This window comes from Battus philenor, unplaced genomic scaffold (genome assembly GCF_028537555.1).
Source record: "Battus philenor isolate CCGP_79_NKW_IND1 unplaced genomic scaffold, ilBatPhil1.0.hap1 SCAF_3, whole genome shotgun sequence".
In the NCBI taxonomy this organism is placed as follows: Eukaryota; Metazoa; Arthropoda; class Insecta; order Lepidoptera; family Papilionidae; genus Battus; species Battus philenor.
In genome coordinates, this window is record NW_027181693.1 from 14,573,931 (window position 1) to 14,594,176 (window position 20,246).

At 35.5% G+C, this 20,246-nt stretch overlaps 1 protein-coding gene across 2 annotated transcripts; it reads left to right on the forward strand.

Moving 5' to 3' along the window:
* Nucleotides 1-84: 84 nt before the first annotated feature.
* HDAC6 (histone deacetylase 6) lies at nt 85-19,910 on the forward strand. Of its 2 annotated transcripts, none has more exons than XM_068770071.1 (19): nt 85-240; nt 308-445; nt 863-952; nt 2,145-2,275; nt 2,823-3,006; nt 4,786-4,988; nt 5,794-5,862; nt 6,080-6,272; nt 7,722-7,781; nt 9,088-9,281; nt 9,706-9,956; nt 11,122-11,203; nt 12,054-12,200; nt 13,177-13,300; nt 14,052-14,279; nt 15,385-15,510; nt 15,978-16,107; nt 17,210-18,021; nt 19,441-19,910. In XM_068770071.1, exons 1-19 carry the CDS (start codon nt 238-240, stop codon nt 19,657-19,659), a joined length of 3,384 nt encoding a protein of 1,127 aa, XP_068626172.1. In that variant the 5' UTR covers nt 85-237; the 3' UTR covers nt 19,660-19,910. The 2 variants fall into 2 exon arrangements, with proteins under 2 accessions (XP_068626172.1, XP_068626173.1); XM_068770072.1 differs by lacking the exon at nt 7,722-7,781 and adding an exon at nt 7,816-7,875.
* The last annotated feature ends 336 nt before the right edge of the window (nt 19,911-20,246 follow it).

A 20,246-nucleotide genomic window follows, 5' to 3' on the forward strand; every position in this document is an offset into this window, starting at 1 on the left:
CTTTTTACTAAAACAATGAAAAAAAAATGACTAAAAACTGTCATGTAAACACTTGTCAAATTATGTCAAACAAATAAAAGTCACTGTGGACGGAATGAAAATAATGTCAATAATTCAAATGAATATTTGAAATGTATTCAATGAAAATTATAATTGAGTGCCAAAAAACATAAACAGTGTTAAAAATACAGTATACATATACTTTAGGCAAATTAATTTGAAGAAAACTGATTTATAATGGTTAGTTCTTACATTATTGTACAATGTTTTGTTTAAAATTGAAGTAATCATGTTTTTGGTTATATAGTCGTCCCCACCGCCTGTACAACAACAGCGTCGTTCCGCCGGAGACCATAAGAAAAGCACACCACCTTCCACTATAATAACTAGAAACGGAGCACGAAAAGCAAAAATACAAACGCGTGCAATGTCAGCCGGAGCCAAAGTATGCATGATATTTACGTCATTGTTAACACAATAACTACGTTTTTACATAAACTCATTACGTAAACAGTCACAATTTAATTGTACAATAAACTCTTACATTTATTAAATTAATAAACTCCATTTTTATTTCTATAATTTTACCTTAAGCAAATTGTTAAATTATTCAAAAATATATTGTAATATTTTTTAGCGATAGGTATGTAATAATTCGTCGTATGCACCACTTGTTATGTCCATAAACATTTATTGTTCTACTAGTAATACCACTTATTTTACTTTTAACTGTATGGCATGTGTACACAGAATTAGTGTTCTTCACAAACAGTATTTAAAGAGATAGCATACAATGTTATCATTGTTATCATGGATATAGAGATAATAGGTATAATAAAACTTATTTTGGTTTACATTGCAGCCATCAGCTTTAGTTGTCAATGCCAAGCGTAAGGCATTGCAAAAGAAGAAACAAATTGTGGACTCTGTAATTAAAGACCATTACCAGATTGTAAGTGACATTATTTTTTAATAACTATAAATATTTATAATATTGTAAGTACTTCACATTTAAAAGAAAAAAGATTTTTATTGTTGGCTTAGCTAAAAGTTGATACAGGCATTTTATTATTATAGTACCAACAATAGAAACGCTTAATCAGATTGTACTACAACTTGACTCAGTTATTTGTATTTTTGTTTTTGATGGCTGCCTGTTACTACTTGCAACTGTAATAAAAAAATAAAGCTATTAAATAGATAAAAAAGTAGATGAGTGGATACCTTTCTTGCTAATTCATCAAGGTTAAACAATTGGCAACAACACAACACGAAATATTTCTTAATGAAGTACATTTATTGTCACTATTTGTGAAAACCATCTGGATAGATGTAAAGACGAGAGAGATGAGAAGACTGTAAACTATTTGCTATAAATTGTTAAGCAACTTAAACATGTAAATGATCTAACCATGATTCTATTGTCATTGGCACCAACAAATCGAAAAGCCAAACATCTTATTAAAGCTGTAGCCCCTTCTTGGTGACCCTTGCATCCAGTCATTCCATAAATTATCCACCAAAAAGGCTTTCAATATATACTGTGATAAGTCATGACCACTACAGTACACTTAGCTGTATTAGATTATAATTAGGAGCTTGACTACTGCTTGTTTCAACTTGGGGCCTAACTAATATCTCCAGCGACATCAAGAATCTGGAATTTCGGTCAGAAGATCAGTGCAAATGTCACTTGGTTGAGCCAGCTGTAACAAGACAGGTGTGACCACTGCAATGGGATCCAACAAACTAGGTACAGAAGAAATTGTCAGAGATCCTCGTGCTTAGTTGCTATATATCATAGCTGAGACAATTTAAATATAAATTAAAAAATATTTAAGAATGCATATGTACAGCATATGTTAACATAGGTTTCACTATTTTTTTCACTCTAAATATTTAAATGAACCAAAGAGTAACAATTTCTTTGCAGAGATTGCTATAGTATCTCATTACAATACATCTCATTACATTTTTAATTGTATATTCAGATGACACATATACATTCATTGGCATTATCATTATAATATATAACATTATTCTTGCAACACACAAACACTAGAAGGGAGTATCATCAGGAATTGTGAAAACTATGTATAATAATATTGTTTATAATTTCCATTTTTTAAATGTAAATTTGATAGGCTATGGAGTCAAAAATGAAAGTGAAAGGTCAAACTGGCTTTGTGACGGAGCCCCGTATGGTTGAGCATAGATGTCTCTGGGATGACAATTACCCTGAATGTCCAGAAAGGTTGATCAGTGTTCTTGAGAGGTGAGTATAAGAAATTAAAAATATACAAATATATATAAAATGATATATGTAATAAGGAGGACCATCATTATAAAAAGTTTTTTTTTTAAATGTTAATGAAGCATTTTAATTTGATTAATATGTACAACTAAGAAGTTGTTTATCAGTATATGAAATGTTCATAAATATTATAATGTCTAGGTCATTTTATTAGAGGCATGCTGTCGGAGTGTCAAGTAATGAAAGCTTTATTGGTTTATTCTCATTGTTATTTTTACTCATTGAGGAAACTTTAAAAAACAATTATGAGATAATAGGAAACATACACAACAATGGATTTAAGTATGATTTAGATAGTGTGGAAGTACAAATGAATTAAAGACACATAGAAAAATGTTACTTAGCAACCTTTACAATATAGGAAGTTCGCAAATTTTTATTACACATATAAAAATTTTCTGAATTTAAATTTGAAAACCAGAGACATTATTTATCAATTTGTAATTTTCTGACTTTTATATACATATGTGTCTACACTTAAAAAGCTATTTACAATGTCTTATTTCAGATGTAGAGAGTTGAACTTGATTGAGCAATGCAAACAATTTGAGCCACGGGCAGCCATTAAAGAGGAACTTCTAACACTTCATTCACCGTCAGTGTATGAAACACTTGAAAGTACCCACCAGAACCACAACCTGGACTTCCTGGAAGACATCTCATCTAAATATGATGCTATATATATCCATCCGGTAAGTGTTATTAAAAAAATGTAACTTTCTGTCCGTTCTTCATCATTATTTGCATAGGACTCCCTCAAACATTGCTATGATGATTAGTCTTACACTGCTTGCTTTCAGTGACATCCAGCCACCTTGATTATGTCGTCGGTTCATCTTGTGAAGGCTTTATCTACTGTCTCGTGATCGCTACTTTCTGTTAATAATCTTTTATTATTTCTTTAATGCTATCTTTAAAATGTCAGTTATGCATTCATTTTAGGGGAATTCCTCGTATTGTTTTCACCACATTAGATATCAATAAAAAAACTTATCTAATCACTTAGATATGTCAGAATATTTTTAATACAGTCGAATTCTTGAGTGTGACGAAATTATCATAATATTTTTTTCTGTCTTAGATGTTTATGATAAATTCTAACCTATATACTGACTCATAACGATAAGTGAGAAAAGGACCAATATATAACTTAAGTAAGAGGACGGGGAAAGGACCAATATGTAGCTACTTCCGCACATTCGTAGTGGTGCAATAAAGTGCACCGCCCGCCAGCCCGCTGATAAATGCGCATGCGGCAAACAATGCGAATTACACAACACGTGTTTCACCCCTCCACGGGGCATCTTCAGAAGTAATGTTACACCGATTAGTGCCTAACACAGAGTGAAACTGGGCTGGTTGGCGATGCAGTTTTTTGCACGACTACTGCTGCATAGCGGAAGTAGCTATATATTAGTCCCTTTCTTACTTAGGATGGACTTCCGCAAGATAACGCCTGTATCTATTAGATTTTTATGAAATCGTTGAAAGATGCTAAATATCAGTCACTACCATCCACACCAGTCCAGTAATGGACGCCATACGGCAAAAATGATGATCAACTTTATGCACTAGTAAATTAATTACATGAGCGAAGAGTACTAACAGAACATTAACTTGCCCAATAAGCTTCGTAAAATAATGGTGGATTTTTCTCGAATAATTATCATGATGTCCTGTAACCATAGCGTCACACAGTTACAACATGTATTTTGTTTAGTCTTGTTACATTGTTTTTGTTTGTTTTGAACTTCAAAGTGGTCAGACAATGTTATTCAAACATTGAATTGAAAATATCTTTATTCAAGTAGTCTTTGTGTGTAAGTGGTAAGATACCACCGGTTCGGAACACTGATCTGTTGAGAATTGCGAACGGTTGCTCTATTTAAATGAAATTTAACAACTTTTCATATGTACATATCAGTCATGTAAATGAGTCAACAAACCAAGTTAAACACATTTCAATCAATTAAAAACTTGAATTATATAATAAGATTTAATAAAATACATTCATTTTTATATTTAAAACTAAAAAAAGGAAGATACAGTATCCGGCTATAAATATTGCACATCGATCTTTGGAAAGAGACAATCGGCTAATTTCGGCTTCGTAAAGCATTATCTCTCTCCCACACTACCTATGTGACGTTTTGTTAGTAGTGCAACAGCGATAACGCTCTACGAAGGCGAAATTAGCTGATTGTCTCTTTACAAAAGTCGATGTGATATATTTATCGCCGGGTATTTTATAAGATATCTTGTTAATCATTATTATATGTGATATTATACATGCCTGTGAAGTATTTGTTAACTTTTTAATTATGAAGTATTAAGTTAAATTATTTATTAAGTTAATTAGGCAACAGTGCAGCCAAAAGACATATTGAAAGTCTATGGGAGAGGCCTATGTCCAGCTGTATTCTATAATTGAAATGATGATGATGTTATATTTAATATACGAATGTGAACAGAGTACACATGAGCTGGCGCTGATCGCGGCTGGTTCTACCATCGATATGGTGGAGCGGATAGTGGATGGTGTAGTGCAGAATGGAGCGGCCTTCGTGCGCCCGCCCGGACACCACGCCATGAGAGCGGAGCCCTGCGGCTATTGCTTTTACAACAACGTAGCTCTTGCCGCCAAGCACGCCCTGGACAATCGAGGCCTAAGCCGGTTAGTAACATTGAAGGTTAAGGTTCATCAACGGTCATTGACCAGTGTGTGTTGCCAGTAATGATATAGGCTCAAGATCATCATAGGGTGGCTCACATAACTAACTCAATAAAGCCTTAACTAATGAACAACTAACTGGTTAGATTCTCACATTATTATCACCGGTAACCAATTTAGATTTGGCTTAACTAACTTACCTATAGGCACTGGTAATCCAAATAGCAAAACTTTTTATTTTTCAAGTTATTTTTTTAGTGTTTGAATGGTTTATCTGGTACAAATAATAATATACAGTACATGTAATTGCAATTGGCTGCAAAAATCAACAATAACATGATTGATTTAATAATATACTTTTAATTTTAGATTTCACACAAAGAAACGGAAGGCCTTAAGATATCTTGTGGAACTTTATTATATATGTGTACACCCATACCCATGAAGGATTTGTTTACTCTTTGAAGGGATATGTTACAAGTTAATTTTGTTTTTTTTATGTTTATCATGTGTCTGTACGGTACCAGGCTATAAATATTGCACATCAACCTTTGGAAAGAGGCAATTTCGGCTTCGTAGAGCATTATCACTGTCCTACACTACCTATTTGACGTTTTATCATTTAGCCGAAATTAGCCGATAGTCTCTTTCTAAAACTCGATGTGCAATATTTATCGCCGGGTACTGTAACTATTTATAATATAAGATTATTAATTATGGTGAATAAATTAATTGTTAGAATATCAATTTTATTTTAAAACATTATGATTTCAATCAAAAAAGTTTGTATATGTTTGTTTTTTTTTAGAATTTTGATCGTGGATTGGGATGTGCACCACGGTCAGGCAACTCAGCAGATGTTTTACAATGATAATAGGTGAGCATTAGTTGGTTCCTTTTAAACTGAGTCAACTGACTTCTAGCAACGGATTCAGCCTTTCAAATTTATGAGGACTTAATTTTTTCATAATTGCTGAAAAGAAAGAAAGCTCTTCATACAAGTTGCGAGTTGACAATTATATTTAACGAAATTTTATAATAAATTTAATATATAAATAATATAGCAAATAAAACAAATATTAATTCTTCCACAGAGTTGTATACTTTTCTATACATCGATATGAACATGGCGCGTTCTGGCCGAACCTACGACAGTCTGATTACAACTACATCGGTGATGGACAAGGCAAGGGGTACAATTTCAACGTACCCCTCAACAAGACAGGGATGGATGATGCGGATTACCTGGCTATATGGCATCAACTGCTTATGCCCATGGCTTTGGAGGTATATATATTTATTTATACATATAAATATTTATTTATACATTTATTTATACAAAACTACATCAGAGAACCAAAAGCCATTTGTCCACTGTGATCACATCACTGTGAGCCCAGTTTGATAGAAACTACGTTCAAATTGGGCTTCGCTACAATAACATAATTCAACTTTTACCGATGAATAATATGAAAGATTGTAATTACATTGTGTGTTGTCAGATCACAAAGTCAAAAATATTACTTTTTTTTTTCAAATATTTATTGTTTATGTTAAACCAGTTGACCCGAGTGACTTTATCATGTCTTAGCTATGTATAATAATCTGAATTCTTTTTTTATATAAAAAAAGAATTGTAACGGTTTTTATTCAAAAAATTATCAGTTCAAATCAACCAACAATAAAACAGATGACAATTGACCATGTGTAGAACAATGATTTTCAAGATTGATAACAAAAAAATCAATTCATTTTTTTGTATGGTTTATTTCGACATGCCAAATGCAATAAAGAGATTGTAATTTTTTTTCCGCTAGAACCTTCGACAAAATAAAAAAAAATCATTCTCTAGCTATAGCATGTCCAACAATATAAGGATTAGTTTTTATGTACAGGGTGATAGGTATGAAAGCTTTCAAGATCTGAATGTACAGCTCAATCGCTGAAAATTAATGTATGGTACACCCTTTGAGCAGGGTTAGCCCAGTGGTGGAGGTCTGAGGCTTGGTTCGATTCCCGAGATACAATGTTATGTTGCACATGTAGAAGTTTCCAGAGTATGAGCAGCAGAGTCCTCTACGTATCATAATAACATATTGCGATCGCCAACCCGCCTGCCACGTGTGGCGATTATGGTATATTCCCTCATAGATATTTTTGGAGGAGGTCTATGCCTTGCAATGGGCGTGTAAGGGCTGAAACGTCGACAGTTTCTAAAAATCAACTTAACAATTTACTATCGGTCCCTGCAGACTTTGTAGTGTTAGGTGTTATTGGCTTGTCGCATTCCAATAGATTTCGGACTGATCAATTTATTAAATAAAAAAGCTTTTTGCTGACAAATGAGATAAACATTCACCCTGAAGCTTATTCACCTATATCTAATGACCTTGTAATTATATATATATATATATATATGTATATATATATATATATATATATATATATATATATATATATATATATATATAATTATTAATACATGTATATCTATAATAATTATTAATATATGTATATATATACTTTTTTTTAATAAATTTAATAATAAATTTAATAATGTTTTTTTTAATATGCTATTTTTACACGGCAATATATATATACGAATCTCATTCCTTAGAAAAAATTTTAGATATAGTGTAACTGTAATTGGTCCAATGTGGTTAGTTATGATTTCTTTTTTTTTGTGTAAAGCACTATTGTCATCGCTAACGTGATCTGTTTTCCCATAAACGCCAGTACCAACCGGAGCTGATTCTTATATCGGCGGGCTACGACGCTGCCATTGGATGTCCAGAGGTATATAACCTTTATTTATATTTATCTCTTTCAGTACGAACCTCAACTTGTCATTGTCTCAGCTGGTTTTGACTCGGCATTGGGAGATGAAAAGGTAAATGTGTACTTTATACATAGTGATAAGACAAGGCTCATCTAAATGCAAAATGGGGATAGTTATGCTCGGATTTTCACTGCGAGTTTGAATCAGAAATGAGCAGATCCTCTAAAGAACCACGGCCTTCGACGTAGCTCGAAGAATTGCTCGTCTGAAGTGGCAGTGAGGGTTAGGGTCGAAAGGTTCTCGAGTGGAACAACATGCCGGCTTTCGCTGAATATATAATCCCCCCTCCCCCCGACAGCTCTAGGTGGACCAAAGACATTCAACAAGGTCGCAAATAGTCGTTTTTGTATGGCCCCCGCTGTTAGAGGGATCTCGTACGCCCCTATGTAGGGAGGAACAGGGTCTTTTTATTGTATTAAATAATTTCTCACGTTCCTATTTTCATTTTCTTTCTCTGACGTCTATTTTTTCTCACAATATTTTACGTTCTTTCGGGTTACTTGCCTTATACATATCACCTTCTTTACTTCTGTTCCGCTTCTAAAATATTACAGTAGGATACTTATTTATTCAGTACAGTTTTATGAATTGTATTTTTCCTCCCTTTATCTATTTTATTTTTCTATTTACATACATTTTTATTGTTTTCCATTAATTTCTAGCTCTTTAATATAATATTTAACATTCTAAAACATTAGTTTTTACAGTCTTACCCGCGACTCTTTGTAATTAGTTTTTAACTATCGGAGGGAGACTCTTTTTATCGCCCACACAGGAGGAGATATTCCCAGCCTCGATCTTCTTTCCTACTTCCATTTCTAGTTCATTGTCTCGAAAGTACAGGAATGCCGGTGACCAGGCGCAGCTGGTTCTAGGCTATTCCCGGTTCACAGAAGCACGAGGGACTCTCGTTGAGGTTAAACCTGTGAAGGTATTCCAAGAATCCCCCATGCCCCATGAACATCTGAACGAAAACTGTGTCAAACTGTACTTGGCGAAGTACGCGATCGCAGGAAGTCGATGGTTGCGGGCAACGCAAGACCGGTCATGGTGACGGTCATTGGAGGAGGATTATCACTTGCTTTGGGCATCCATCGGCTGATATGATGTTGAATAAGTGAATTTAAATCAATTCAGATCATATGTAGCTAGCATAATTCACAGGTTTAACTATTTTGTTACAAACTTGATAATCGCTTTTTTTTCTTACAATAATTATCCTAAAACGTATTTCTTATTTCATCACTTGTATGATGATTGTAGGGTGAGATGGAAGTGACTCCAGCCTGCTACGGATCTTTGCTACACATGCTGATGAGCGTGTGCCCTTCTGTGTGCGTGGTGCTAGAAGGTGGTTACTGTCTACCCTCGCTGGCCGAGGGCGCAGCTCTAACGCTACGCACGCTACTGGGGCATCCCCCTCCAATACTCCCTACCATTGGGGAACCCAGCGATTCGTAAGTTCAGATTCTTCAATTGTTTTAACATTATAATTAGTAAGTACCGCTTCTCGGAATGTTGATCTGTTGAGAATGTTTCTACTTCGGTACGATCGTCAACTATACTCAACAGCCACAACATATTAATGTTACGCAGGGAAAGCTGGTAATCCACACTGCGATCGCATACATACTTGCATACTTCATATATATATATTACTATAGACCTTTGGCCATACGTAAAAAAATATAACCACCACCTTAGCCTTAGGACGTCTACTGTTGCAATAGGGTGTGTGTACAATTAGTTTAGATAAATTATCTTTCAATGAATATAATAATTCCCTACTATAGCCCCAAGATATTACGATACTTTAGCGCCCTCTAGGGGGCGGTTTCTTCCTTTTTAGGAAAGTATGTTTTAATGTAAACTTCTTTACAGAATACGTGACTCAATACTGAACTGCATCTACGTTCAAAAGCCTTACTGGAGTTGCTTCAACTACCAGCTTATGTACAGCGTAGGTGGCGTACCGAACGTGTGCGATAGAGAGAAACAAAAGCACACAGTATCGCACAAGTGGGAAGGTGACGAAACTAGGCCCGATAAGTTCGCCACCAGAGACTGCTATCCTAAGCAAGATGACGAAACGCGCAGGAAAATTGTGGATAGGTTGAACCATTTGAGACTAGGTAAGTAAAATACAAAACCTAATAAGTATGTACAAAAGATTAATGAATAATGGATACAAAATAAGACTTAGTAAGAGAGGCGATGTATGATAGGTAACAAGGTATGGAAAGGAAGAATGAGAAGGACAACAGAGGAATGAATGAAAGATTGACAGTTGTGAAAAATTTATTGTAAATAATATCTCTGCTTATTAAAGGCAAGGATGAGCGCGTGAGATCTTCACAACTGGGGCCATAAAAAATTATGTACAGGATGATTGGTTACAGGTGTAAATTCTTTAAACGCGTGAATTTATAGCTGATTTTGCTGTCATTTTATTTAAAGTACACCCTAACCAAAAATCAATGGTTTCAGAAATAATAAACGACTTAATAATATATAGTATGAAAGGTCTAATTCATGTTAGTACATATTAAAATTAATAATTGTTTACTATCTGTCCCCGCAAACTTTGTACTGCCAGAAGTCATTGGCCTGTTGCATTCCAATGGATGAAATAAATTAAAATCACGTATTTCATTAAGAACACTTTAAAGATTTTATAATTTATTAAGCTCTTGCAGCGTTGTTAAAAATATGTCAGCGAGCATCACAAACATGATTCGCCATTACTATCCATCAAAAAAAATTGGAAAAACTTCTGATTTTAGACTAAAAATGTATGATAGATCAAAAGCAAAACCAACAACGTTTTCTAATCATCATCGTCATATTAGGCAATGTAAGCCAAGCATAGGCCTCCTTCAAACATCACCACGATCACAACTATGTCGTAGTCGCAAATCGAGAATCTTTTATCCCCAAAGGCAATTGGTAGTACCAGCGTTTTGCCACCCCCACAGTCACTTCAGGCGAGCGATTCTTTGAGCTACTTTGGTGACCTTGGTGATGTGGTCCTAATGAAGGAAAGGAGGTGAGGCGTGGGTGACGATTTGAATGATAAGAAATATAGAGATTGTGAAGGACAGGAGAATATTGTAAATAAGAGATTGTGACGAACGAAAAGAGAGGGTGGCAGGGGGGAACGACAGGTCTCAGGGGCCAAAAATAAATGGGCTAAATTTCGTAACAATATTGACATTAAAATATGAATGAGTGACCGGAATAGACCGCTGAGTGAATTAAAGAACTGATTTTGTTTGAGATTGATAACGCCTTTCGCAGTCACGGAGCTGCCGTCGCCGCAGTACAACGTCTGCTACGTGTACGACGAGGCCATGTTGAAACACAGGAACATATGTGAACCGTAAGTTAGTCAGTGTTAATATTATTGCATCTTTTTTTGGTAGACAATCTAATATATAAAACTCTCGTGTCACGGTGTTCGAACTTGAACTCCTCCAAAACGGCTCGACCGATTTTTACCAAATTTTACATGCGTATTCGGTATGTCTGAGAATCGGCTACTATCTATTTTCCATACCCCTAAGTGATAAATAAGGGTGGTCCACCCCTAAATTTTATTTTTTAGACAATTTTTTTGGTTATTATTTTATTATGATACAGCATAAAAAAATACATACAAACCTAAATTTTAACCCCTCAACGATCAACCCTTATCTTACATTTGTTAATTAAAAACTTTAATTTTTTTTGCAAAACAACGTTTGCGGGATCAGCTAGTACTTTATATATATATACTTCCTTTGAGCACATTAATTATACAAATGTCGAGTATTTTAATCAATAGCATACTTAATACACCAGAGGTTGCCAGACATTTTTTCTTGTAAACAACTTTCAAAATGTAGCCAGTCCCGGTGGACCACTTGCAGCTATATTTCTACCAAAACTCTACAGTCAATGTGAAGATTAGATCTATGCAAAGTTGTGTTAATGAAGAATCAACACGTATTCAATATAGAATAGTTGAGTTTATTCATGTCATAGTTTCAAAATATTATATGCAGTATTATATAAGTATCGAAAGCAGATAATTTTTTCTGGACCCGTTTACAAAATTGTGAATCCCCATTTCTATGTCACGGGAACGTTGACACACGTCGTGGACATCAAGGGGTCTTTCTAAACCACTTTGAAAACTAAGTACTTACACTGTTAGATTTTAATAAGTAATATTTTTCAAATATGCTCAGCGGCCACGTGGAGTGTCCTGGTCGTATAATGCGCATCCACGAACGCCATCGAGACTTCGGTCTGCTGGAACGCGTGCACCACCTTCCTGCTCGCGCTGCCACCGACCAGGATATCCTCGCCGTTCATACTGAAAAGCATCTTAACAGGTATCTAATAGTATACTACATCGCCCAACAGGGATATAGCACCCTTTCATAATTTTGTAAACAAGTGAAAGGGACAGATGGTTGTAGTCTGCACTGGTTCTATGATTTTGATTGCTCCGGCAAAAATTTAGTGACCTTTCATACAAGACGATACAAATTTACTGCATATTACAAGTCATATTGATACTATAGTGAATTGTATAAATCAATATTTTAAAATTATATTCCCTTTATCTTTTGTTGGAGGAACACAAATTTGTTTATACCTTTACCTATTATCTTCAAATTTGAAACAATTATTGTGATCACTTATGTGTTCACATGAGAAAAATGCCAGGTGAAGACGATTTGAAAGAATAATCACATACTTCAACTTAAAATACCCGGTCCTAATTCAATTTTTAGTGATCTTTTTCCTAAATATACTTAATACAATAGTCAGAGAAATTAATTCACAAACACAGCAATAAGACCTAGCAAGTTTTTACGTCCATTGCTAGAAAGCTCTCTTCAGAGCTTAGAGTGGTGTACTAAGTAGAAATAGGTACATTGAGCATTGCTTGTGGCAACATTGTGGTCCTTTTTGGAAGAGGAGGGGAGCCGCTACACTTTCTCGCGGTTTTGTCGCAGAGTGGTGGGTGACATAATCAGACATAACAAATTCCTGTCAGGAAGTGTGGTTAGGTATGGGAGGCGATGCGTAAATGTAATGTGGGTGAATGCTGTATGTTGAATGTATGCTGAATGATAGAAAATATGAAGGATGAAAGAAGGAGCAAAGAGAGAAATTGTAAAAGATGAGAGAGGGAAAATGGAAGTAGGAGGGTGTATATCCCTGCCCCAAAAACAAGATGAGGAATTTTTTTGTTTAAAAAAAAGAAAAACAGGTCTCTTCTACTAGTTATTATAAACTCTTTCTTTGAGATAGTCCAATAAAAAATCAAATCAATAGCGTATTTGATAAAATTGTTTTCAGGCTAAAAGAACTGTCAATCACCAAACTCCGAGACTTGAACAGCCAGAAGGAAGCCTACGACTCCGTGTACTTTCACCCGGAGTCGTTAGAGAGCGCGGCAGTGGCCATGGGTTGTGTTTTGCAGGTGAATTTCTCTTTAAATCTTAAATATATGTTTATGGTTGGGTGATAAACTACCATCTCAATCATATACCAAAAAGATCATCATCGTTTCATCCTACAGACGACTTCTGCAAGGCATAGGCCTCACCCAAATACCGTCACGTCTGGTCTTGGGTCGTCCGCATCTTGTGACTTACGGCTGGTTTAACAATGTCGGCGGTCTTACTAATGGGATTTCTACCCACGCCACATCTACCGACTCAGTGTCGCCACAGAATATTTAGAGGCTTTACAAAAGAGTGTATTGTAATACAATACTCAGTTCAATGTCGTCATCATGCCTACTGGAACTGCCTCCCCCTAATATTGCCACGGTGATCAGACTTGCGCTGACCGCATCCAACGGCTTCCCGAGACCTTTACTTTGCGACTCGAGAACCTTTCGCGATGTACCTCGTTCACGCCCACTTACAAGCAATAATTCATCAAGCTTCGTCATTGACTTTGGTACCGCAATCAAATTTGAACCTTATTTCATTAGGCAGTGGACGCAGTTTTATCTAACCTAGCGGGGTCAGGGGTGTGTGTGGTGCGGCAGCCAGGGCATCACCCTGCCCGCATCCAACGACTTCCCGAGACCTTTACTTTGTCGCCAGTCCACTTAGAACCTTTCGTGGTGTATCTCGTTCACGCCCACTTCAGAAAAGCAATAATTCATCGAGCTTCATCATTGACCTTGGTACCGCAATCAAATTTGAACCTTATTTCATTAGGCAGTGGACGCAGTTTTATCTAACCTAGCGGGTTCTGGGGTGTGTGTGGTGCGGCCGCCAGGGCATCACGCGGACGAAGAGACGCCTAGCGGGTTCTGCCTGTTGAACAACGCAGCGGCGGCTGCCCGGTACGCGGCGCGCGCTCACGGACTGTCGCGCGTGCTGCTCGTCGACTGGGACGTGCATCACGGCAACGGCACGCAGAGGATCACGTACAACGACAATAAGGTAACTCCATCTCTTTAGTTCTCCTCATTTTTAGTCAAATAAGTGAAAATCATCGAAATTATCAGTGATATCATGTCAGAGTTACATAACGTAAGAAAAGGACCAATATTTAGCCACTTTCTTTCTTTTTCTTACTTAGGATGGACTTCCGCGAGGTAACGCCTGATTCCATTAAAAAAAAGAGTTACATAACGCTTTTCAAAAACGATCCAAGAACTTCTTTTTCATCATATACAGGCAGATTAATTATAGGTGTAACTTTAAAGGTAAAATCATTACCCATTTCATCAATTGTATCTACTAAAATATTTTTATTAATTACTAGCTTGTGCCCGCGACTTTTCACATGGTAACGAATAATTTAATCTAATTTTTTTTTCGTTTAAGAATTTCTCTAAAATCAAAGTAGCCTAAGTTACTCCTTATTATATCAGCTACCTGTCATTATGAGTTCTGTCAAAATCAGTCCAGCCATTCAGAGATTAACCGAAATAAACAGACAGACCAAAATATAAATAAATTTATTTTTGGTATATGTACCGTAATGTGATGGGTGGTCAAGCTTCTTCATAGTTCGAGACATTTTTATTTTTCGTAAAAAAATTTTAAAATATTTATTGAAATAATGTGACAAAAGTGCAAAATATATGTAGAAGTTAGATATAATGTCACACATATATGACAGTACGCCTAATAAAAATCAAGATGCGGGTTAGTTAATTATGATCAATGTTTGGATTTCGCTAATTTTATGGTGGAATAATAATTATTATTATACACCATTAATTTATTTCGATTTACCAGGATCTGACATAGGTTATATAAATTTAAAAATTTAAATAATTCGACAATCAATCGGAGCCAAAAAAATTACAAACAGACAGTCCAATTTAATTTATTTGTATAGATAAGCGGTTTCTTTTACACGATTTTAAAGTAGGTTCATGTCTTTAGTTTTGTATTATATGTATAATTGTGTGTGTGTGTGTGTGTGTGTGTTGTTATAGTTTGTAATAAGTCTCAGAGTTAAATTTACTTGTCAGTGGGTTAATTCCTTTTGAAGGAAAGTATGTTGAGACATGAATAAATTCAATCTCTTTTCCAGATATTATACATTTCGGTGCATCGATACGACAACGGGACGTTCTTCCCACAGTCTCGTGATGCCGACTACAACGCCGTAGGGGAAGGCCCTGGAGAAGGATTCAACGTCAACATTCCCTGGAATAAGGTGCTAACCGTGGAATATTATAATATGTATTGATAGAAGACAGAGGTCGGCAACTGTTTAATTAATTTTTTAAGTCACAAAAAAGTTTCTTATATCTATTTATTCATAGTGTTTTTGTGCTATAAGATAATTATGGATCATCTAATTTAAAAAAGAAAACAAAGAAAACATTTACTTACATCTTATACTTCAAAAACAAACAGTAAAGTAAACAAATTCAATATAATTTACGACATATAAAATTCAAACTTAATAAGCAATGTAATTTATGATTTTGAAATGATTTTTTGACATCAAACAATATTTAACATTTTTTTCCCTCTATTTCACATTCAAATACATCAGTATAAATACATACGAAGCACGAATAAATAAACGCGCTTCTACTTCGGACTTCGTGTTGTTATTACTTCAAGACCTTTCGACCCTGGGAAGAATTCCACAATTTAACTTGTCCTTGCTTGCAGCGCGGCATGGGTGACGCGGAGTACATGGCAGCGTTCACACAAGTCGTGCTACCCATCGCTTATGAGTACAACCCGGAGCTGGTCATCGTGTCGGCTGGCTTCGACGCCTGTGTTGGTGACCCATTGGGTGGTAAGTTTACCTCGTTGTCAACTCCTCTGTGGCATATAGTAGATCGCAGTTTCAATCCCCAACAGACAATTTTGTGATTTAGACATAATTATATCTAATATATAAAATTCTCGTGTCACGGTGTTCGAACTTGAACTCCTCTGTAACGGCTTGACTGATTTTTACCAAATTTAATATGCGTATTCAGTACGTCTGAGAATCGGCTACTATCTATTTTCTATACCGCTAAGTGATAAAGGTTGTTCACACTTAAAATTTTTTTTTTATTTTTTTAACGAAATTTTTTGTTTTTATTTTTTTATGATACAGCATACAATGCATAGAATACATACAACCATAAATTTTCACCCCTCTGCGATCAACCCTTATTTTTTATTTGTAAATTAAAATATCAATTTTTTTTTGCAAAACAACGTTTGCGGGATCAGCTAGTATTATGTAATATTAAAACTATGATTGAAAGGAAAAGAAAATCATCACCATCATGTAAACAGATAGATCCCATTGCCACTTTAGACGAACAATCTTTCAAGCTACATCGGTGAATAACATATGACATACATTAATATCTACTGAACCTGCATTGTGCACAACTGCCATTTTGCCACATAGCTTCTCTGTATGAGGTTTTTGTCCTGAACAATTACAGGGTTCATACACTGCACGATAATAAAATTATCGCCTGTCTCATTTATACGTAGTATATTTAACTGCTTTAATAATGAAAGTTAACATTTTTCAGCGCTGGTAACGATACAATAACATTACACACTTAATTTTTAATTTTATAAGTTCTTTAGTTATTCTGAAAATAAATCAATAATAAACTTCTTCTCTGGAACGTGCTCTGATAAATGATGAAGAATAAATTATTAACAATTTAACAGACTATTTATTATATTATTTATAATATTAACATATATACAAACACATGTATGTGTTCTTGTCGTTTGAATATTTATGTCAGATGTATTATTTTGCCTATTTTTTCCCCCTTTTTGATATTGAATTATTTCACCTACCTTTCTTTATTTATCTGAGCTAAATTGTCAAATGCCATCAGAATTAAAATTACTACCTACTTTTTTCTTATGTTCAACAGGTTGCAAAGTGTCACCTGAATGCTACGGAAGGATGACTCAAATGCTGCGAGGATTAGCTGGCGGAAAGATAATTCTTTGTTTAGAAGGCGGTTACAATATAACCAGCATATCCTATGCAATGACCATGTGTACGAAGGCTTTACTTGGGGATCCAATACCGTTCCACTATAACCCGAAACCCGAATACCACTGGTCAGCTGTAGAATCTATTAATAATGTTATTAAAACTCACAAAAAGTACTGGAAGAGCTTGAAATGCCAATTAGCATTACCCGTAGAGAATGTTCTAGAAGCTCCATTGCCATCTAGAGGTTTAACTATGAGTGATATTAACAATAAAATACAAAATACTCCAAAACTGTCAACGCCAGTGTTAATGAATGAGTCATCGAATGACAGTTCAAAATCATTCAATCAACTTCAATCGTCATTAGAAATCGATATGACCAATTTGACCATAGAGAAAAGGAAATGCTCCGATGGTATCCATTGCGGTACAGATGACGAAAACGAAGATGATAATAAACCTATTAGTAAACATTCCTTAAAACCTGAAGACGGTTCTGGAAGTTCACAGGGTGGGGCTGGAGGTACTAGCAAAGAGGCTGACAAACAAACACTAGTTGATTATCTGTCAGCAAACATGCAGGCGCTCGTCGACGGCGAGATGTTTGCCGTTGTTCCGGTTCCTTGGTGCCCGCATCTGGACAGCCTGTTCGCAATTCCGGAGTCGGTGAAATTTGAACAAGGTGTCAAATGCGTGGAATGTGATGAGAAAAATGAAAATTGGGTGTGTCTACATTGTTATATCGTAAGTAAAAACATAAATAACATTATATTTATTAAACACAAACAGCTTTAAATAAGCTGCATTTTTCACTATGTTTAGCCGCAGGAAGCCCACTGCTGCACGTATGCCCTCTATGGTATTATAATGTTGATTTTTTTGCATTTACCCCTGTATAACAGTGCAAATCAACTTAGAGAATGATGACGAGGGTATGAGAGCAGGCATAACAACCTACTCTATCACGACTATTCATTCTACCAAGCGATTTTTACTAAGAGGAAGAAAAATATTGATAAACAAGAAATACATCTAGCATACCCAATTATTTAATTTTACAGTTACTTTTGAAGATGTTCCATATAATTTATAACTAGCTATCCCCTGCCTACTTCACGAACTTAATAAACGTCCATTTAACCCACATTACAAGTGGAATTTCATGACATTCAGACCTTTAATCGGCGGAAGGAATCATTATCATCATCTCAGCCGTATGACGTCCACTGCAGAATACTAGCCTTCCCGGCCACCATAACAAGGTCATCTGTTCATCATGTGACACCGGTTGAAGACGTTCGTCTTCAGTCGGTTCACAACCAGAACTACGGATCTTGAATAAAGATAAAATAATTGAAAAACTCATATTGTAAATAAAGTCCATGATCTCTACAAATTAGGGGTACGAGAGGCCCCCAATAGCGGGGGCCATTAAAAAAAAAGAACTACGGATCCAGTTGTACTACGGGGATCAATAGCCTAATAGATGAGTGGTAGGTACTGGTCAATGGTGTCGAATTCGTAATGGGTATGTGGTTAACTTCAGACGTCGGACATGTTCGTTTTCCTGGTTTGGTGTGTGGCCGAGCGTTAGTCATCGCGCACATGGTGGGTAATCCGCGTGATCACGAGCAACCGTTAGCAGTAGCTTGCACCTTGAATTCTTGCCTGCTTAGCAATACTATATAATACCTATATACTAGATAATACCCACCGCAGCCGGGTGTAATTTTGCTTAGATCCCGTGATAGGTATCAGGTTATGAGTGCGCCAAAAACTGCAGCACCTTATCCGGATAATATGGCATCAAGCTTACCTGGCATACCGAGCTATGATTGAAGCGCTAGTGCGCTTTTGGTGGCATGGAAATAAGTGAGTCTTACAACTTCATCACCTGCTTGGAGACTCAGGTGGTGCGTTCCTGCACGGAAATCTCACTTTAAAGAGTACTGCTGTCAGAGACGTTGAAGGCAAGACCTACCGCAAATAGGTCGGGCCGGTGTACTAGACCCTTTGGTATAACCTAACTTTCGGAAATTTTGGGGACAGTATAATCTACAAATGATTAATATGTTTAAGATTTCCAGAGATATAATGCTAAGTCAGCACATAAGTAGCAAAAACAAATAATTTAATATTCTTTTCCATATATTTAATTTCTAGACTGCTTGTGGTCGGAGCATCAACGGCCATATGCAGGCCCACCATCGCACAACAGAACACCCACTGGTGTTATCTCTACTAGACCTCTCGGTCTGGTGTAACGTATGCGACGCATATGTCGACAACCCGCTATTGTACGATGCGAAGAATAACGCACACAGGTGCAAGTTCGGCGAGGACATGCCCTGGTGCTACAGGACCGACATACACATGGAATAAAGACAATAATAAAAAGTATCAATTTTAAAATTACATTATGTTATGCGAGGAAACTCAAAGGCTAAAACCATCGAAATACTAAGAATAAATGTAACTGAAACATTAATTATATAAACTGCAAATAACACCATTTGCAGACATAAAAAAATGGTAATTTTATTAATAATAATTTAATTTTTACAATTTTATGCCCATAATATACACAGCTATATTAACCTTGTTTATTTATATAAATAAGATATTCTATATAGAAAACGTAACAATAATTAATTTAAATAAAATTAACTGTATTTATTTCTATTTAATTTTATACGTTTCCATATTTGAGGTTTCTCAAAGATTTTTTTTAAATAATGTTTTACCTAATCATTTTAATTGGCCTTGACTAATATATAATATTAGTAGATACGCACATGTAATAAGGTTTTATTTGTAGTATTATATATATGTATATACACATATACATATATTTATCTATTCATTAGGATTACCTTTCTAATTGGAACCTTTGTACAACAAATTTAGTGTATGGTGGTTACATTCTTAATAAATTTGCTGTACAATGTTTAAGGAATTTTATAAATAAA

Excerpts from the sequence above, each read along its gene's own strand:
- HDAC6 (XM_068770071.1), top strand. Across the intron at positions 9,957-11,121 it reads GTTGAACCATTTGAGACTAG|TCACGGAGCTGCCGTCGCCG; the intron begins GTAAGTAAAATA and ends CGCCTTTCGCAG. Across the intron at positions 16,108-17,209 it reads TGTTGGTGACCCATTGGGTG|GTTGCAAAGTGTCACCTGAA; the intron begins GTAAGTTTACCT and ends TATGTTCAACAG.